General features: G+C 30.3%; 1 protein-coding gene across 1 annotated transcript; it reads right to left on the bottom strand.

Moving 5' to 3' along the window:
• Nucleotides 1–1,228: 1,228 nt before the first annotated feature.
• On the bottom strand, nt 1,229–2,663 carry LOC129989014 (achaete-scute homolog 1a-like). Its single transcript, XM_056097321.1, has one exon. The coding sequence runs from the start codon at nt 1,938–1,940 to the stop codon at nt 1,275–1,277; it is 666 nt and encodes a 221-aa protein (XP_055953296.1). The 5' UTR covers nt 1,941–2,663; the 3' UTR covers nt 1,229–1,274.
• Nucleotides 2,664–5,048: the final 2,385 nt, after the last annotated feature.

Below are 5,048 nucleotides of genomic sequence, written 5' to 3'. Positions count from 1 at the left end.
TTGTTAAAAATGAAAATTTATATTGCACACAAACAACTTAACATGCAGAAAATGAAAAAAATCAGAAGAAAACGATACACAATTTCAATTTAATTTTTTTTCTTTCAGAGGGATATTTTTTCTGAGTTCTTCTCTTATACAAAATTCGTAACTGAAACCATGATCAGATTTTTAACTCCTTATAAAATATAATGATGATTAAAGAGTCAATTTTTATTTTCCAATGCATAACTCACAATTTGTATTAAAACATTATGATACCGAAATGTATTATGATTAAGTTCTGAATAATTTCTTTACAATTCTTATGTTTATTTTTAACAGATATTAACCTTGATTAATTAAATTGCAGGTATATATTATTAATTAAAATTAAATTAATATTATCAATTAAAATTAAATTAATATTATAATATGAAATTAAATAATTAAAATTATGGTGAAATAATAATGTTGATCAATTTATTTTCTTAATCAATAAAATGGTCGAAATTATTCCATATGCGTGACCTTATTTGTATATAAGTAAAGACTTTCAAATGACTAAAACTTTTCACTCAAATTTGTCAGTGTTTTAATCATTAATTTATTTTAAAAGATGAGGAATTTATTTTCACTTTTACTTATTTAATACAAATTATTACTTTTAATTACATACATTTCAATATAGACACTTAAATTAATGCAGATAATTATTTTGAATGACAATAAAAAATTTTTAACAAAATAACATATTTAAAAAAATTTAAGTTACATCAATGCTCATAGTTTTTTAAAAAAAGCAAGTAAATTAATTTAAAACATCATATTCCTTAATTTAAAATTTTGCACCATCAACGAAATTTTAACATTTATTATGAATAAATCTGAAAACATTATATGATGTTCGTTAATGTAAAGTTTTAATAAAAAAATTTAACTAATTTATGCATACATTATTTCGTACAACTATGAAAAAGTCAAATTTATAGAATGTCACATAATGAAAACAGAAACGTAATGGTCCTTTCAATATTTAAGTTATTTCCAGGTTTATTGCCACAATAATCTTAAAATATTAAAATACAAAACGGGCAATTTCATATATATTTTATTATGGTATTAATAAAATATTAAGCATGCATTTATATTGCAGTTACAAAATATTCTATTTTTTGCCTTTCTCTTATACTATGTTCATAATAATACTTTTAAATTTAGAGAGAGAGAAATAAAGAAATAAACTTACTTAACAAATATACAATTTGTCAGGAATCGCTGACACTCCTCACTCGCTATAATGTCGTCCAGTCCACAATATTGAAAAAATCGTCGTTCTCATCGTCTTCGAACATTGGAGGACTCCTGGAATCTCCCATCAGAATAGTTACAGGTGAGGGAGTGGTGCAATATGAGGGGGAAGATGATGATTCGGGGGGTGACGAAGAAAATCCTTCAATCGAAGCTGCCCCTGTGCTGTCCTTATCATCGAACCCTATTGCTTCTCGAAGTTGCTTGATATACTCGATGGCACACCTTAGAGTGTCCACTTTGCTCAATTTTTTGTTCGAAGCAGCGCTGTTATTACCAGATCTCGACTTACTTGGAGGTCCGGCCTGGACAGTGAGATGGGGCGGAATGTGATCGCGAAGATTCGCGAACCCCATGTTGACGAGACACACGCGTTTGCGTTCTCTGGCGTTTCTTCTGGCCACCGATCGGGCTTGCTGCTGGGGCGTACGTGGTGTGGAACCCCTCCTCGCCCTACGTCGGGGACCAATGGGTTCTTTGTCTACGCCCACGCGGTCCAATGAGAGAAGGAGTTTATGCGTGGGAGGATCGGATTCTAACTGGTTAGACAAGCCGCTTTCTTCCGGAGTTGTTTCATTCGATGGATTGTGAAGGTTGAAGCACGTGGATCCATTGTTGTAGCCTGGAATCGAGATGTTTAGATCATCCATGTCGAGATTTGTTGGAAGACGAAGGATTTGTTGAATGTTTCTGTTGTCTTTTACAGTTTTCGTGCCAAAACTGGTTCCATTCTTCTAAGACAAAATATTTGTCCAAAATAATCTCTTTTAATGATAAGTACTGTCTTCTTTATTTTCTCAGCAAAATCAGTTCTGGAGTCAAATTTCTTAATAGAGGAACTATGCTTATTTTTCTCAGATAGAAGAGGAAAAATAAACGGTCAGTTGTTGGCTTCTTTCATGCGAAAATTGAAAAAGCAAAATAATGTTACCAATGAAATGTCCTTACTTATAACAGCAGTTAAATTTCTGATCGATATTTTGAAGGCTATTGCATAGTTTTAAATTGGACAGTCATAGATCCATTGATGAATACTGGTTATTCAATTTTTTTCTTAGTATTTCTAGTCTTAGACACAAATTATACCTTCTTGGATGCACATGAGTTATGCACAGAAAAGCTGGACGGAACTTTACAAAGACGGATAAATACGATTAAGGATCCATCAACGATTCGATTGTCCACTTTCTTTATTTCTCTACGTCTTTACTGTCGGCCATTTAATTCTACGAAATAACGGGTTTTCTCCAAAATCTGATTATATAAAATATATAGAGCTATATGGGGGCTTCCAATCGAGAGAGAAATTTGTCCGATCCCAAAATAGAAAGTATCGAATTCCACAACCGGGGGAATCCTGTCCCACTTTCGACGGAAAGAGCTCAGCTCAAAGTGATCTTTTGGCCCTGGTCCTGCAGCTTTATGTGGCCGCTAACGGTCATTACGTATACTTGAAAAAAGACAGGTTTTCTTCTCTTCGCATCCTTTAGGGGTGGAGACAGCCGGCGATCCCCCCCTCGTGGCACGTGACGTAATGAGGCGCCCACCTTTGACTCGTCTTCTGTACCTGAGGGCGAGGAGGGGTTTTTCAGGGGTAGATGTTCTCGGTCATTGTTAATTGTCGGCAGAGCGATTCTTTCCTGGAATGATATCAGTCGCGAAAATATACGGTGTGTGTGGGGGGGGAGGGGGGGGAGGAGCACTTGTTTTGTTCTAAAAATATATCTGGAAATGAAGTGTTTTCAAGAATTTGAATTATTATTATTATTATTATTATTATTTTGCAATTAAATATTTTCGCATAATGATTCTTCATGGTTATTTACGATCGCTGAAGTGTTTTCGAACATTTCAATTAAAATTTTTGCAATTCAAGTGGATTGCTTAATAATTCTTCATGTTTTTTTTTTTTTTTTTTTTTTTTTTTCTTTCTTTCTTTCTTCTTCTTCGCACTTGTATTCTGCGCTTCAAATAAATTAATCAGATTCACTTTAAGTATTTGCATAAATACAAGAAATGCAGGAAAATTATTAATGAAAATCAAACTTTCAGTGTTATTTTTGACCATTCAGTGTTATTATTGTACCGATTGTCAGCACTGTGAGCGGTCAATGTAATTTAAAATAATTATAAAACGTTACAACAATTATTCTTACAAAATAATTTGGTTTTTATTTTGCTGAGTTTAAGTACTAATTTAATTATTCAAATAGCAGTGGAAATCGTTTTTGTGATAAATATGGATTGCCAGTATTTGGTATTTCTTTTGTTGATTAGTTTTCTTGTCTAAATATTATAAATGCCTTTGGGGTCAAGATGATCTCACGTTATCCATTTAAAATCTGTTATGACCTTCAAACTGGAATATTTAACCGCAAAAAGGGAAATTTTGGTGCACCTAATCCCTTTTTAATGGTCAAAAAGTTGCTGCGATAAAATATTGCTGAAACGCAAAGATAATAAGAAGATTAATTTAAGAATAAAATAATCACTATAAAAAACATAATTTCATATAATAAATTAAAATTGAAATAATCAGTATAAGCGCGAAAAAAGTATGTAATTCATATCGTGTCCTTTATTTATTTGTAGTGATTATTTTGTAAACTAATTCCATTTCCCTTAGCATTTATGTTCATTTATATTGAAAAATTTGAAAAGTCATAATAGTGAGATGTAGATTCTTAACGTAAATAAACGTTAAAAAAAGATGATCAAATGAAAATTATGTAATTACTTTTTTCTCCTCACTTCGTACATTTCCTCTGCTTTAAAATAAAGAAATTGTGATTTCTTTGTCCGTTATTGATCTTTCAAATTCTAATTTTTCCCATTCCAATTTGGTTTTTTTTTTTTTTTTTTTTTTTTAGGTCAAGTAAAAAAATCGTAGCAAATATACTTGTGGATTTCTTCATTGCTTCAGTTTTTTTTAATAAGATTAGATTAATTTCAAATTTATTATTGGTTTGATAAGGCAAATGCGTGAATTTTTTTAAAAAGAAGGATATATAAATCATTTTGAATGCTCAAGAATATTGCGATAAAATATTTCTGGTTTATAAAATTATAAATTATTTTGATTCTAGCAATAGCAAATTTTGAATTATTTAGTAATTAGTACTTTTGTTTCTCAATTTGGATACAAATGCTATCATAATATTTCCAATATCGAAATTATACTTGATATTTTTAATTACAAGAAATTTACTTTTTTTAAAGTACACTTCTTACTTTGAACAAAACACAAGAAAACTTAAGAGTAAATATTTATTTTCATTAATAAGAGTTTTGTCATTAATTTTTTAACGCTGCTAAAATTTTTAACGTTTGGTCTTTTGAAAGATAAAAAAAATTAATTAATTTATTAAAAAAATAAATGCCTGCAGTCATGATTCAAGTTGTCGGTTCTTAGATATCTTCTTAACTGTCAGATAAATTAAAATATAAGCAACAAAGATCAAAATAAATTCAACAAAAAGAAAAAATAATAATAACATTTTTTTAACCATATGGCTAATATGGATTGAATTAATAAATGTATTCATTCTGGATCAAAGTTATGGTGAAAGCAAATTAATATTAACTATATTGTCATTGCAAAAAATATTCCTCTTGGCAAGTCGGAATGCAAAAGAAGATAGACTCCTTTACATCTAAGTTGCTATCTGGAAATATAAATTGTTGATGTTAGAAGCAGTCAAAATTCGGCCTTGAAAACCACTTTTCAGGCCCTCACTTCTAAGACATTAGAGTTATCG

This window comes from Argiope bruennichi, chromosome 10 (assembly GCF_947563725.1).
Source record: "Argiope bruennichi chromosome 10, qqArgBrue1.1, whole genome shotgun sequence".
Classification (NCBI taxonomy): Eukaryota; Metazoa; Arthropoda; class Arachnida; order Araneae; family Araneidae; genus Argiope; species Argiope bruennichi.
The sequence above is the reverse complement of the archived record's forward strand: the minus strand, read 5'-3'. Positions and strand labels throughout refer to the sequence as shown.

Bases quoted from the DNA above. Each gene is read 5' to 3' on its own strand.
- LOC129989014 (XM_056097321.1), bottom strand. From the start codon at position 1,940: ATGGATGATCTAAACATCTCGATTCCAGGCTACAACAATGGATCCACG.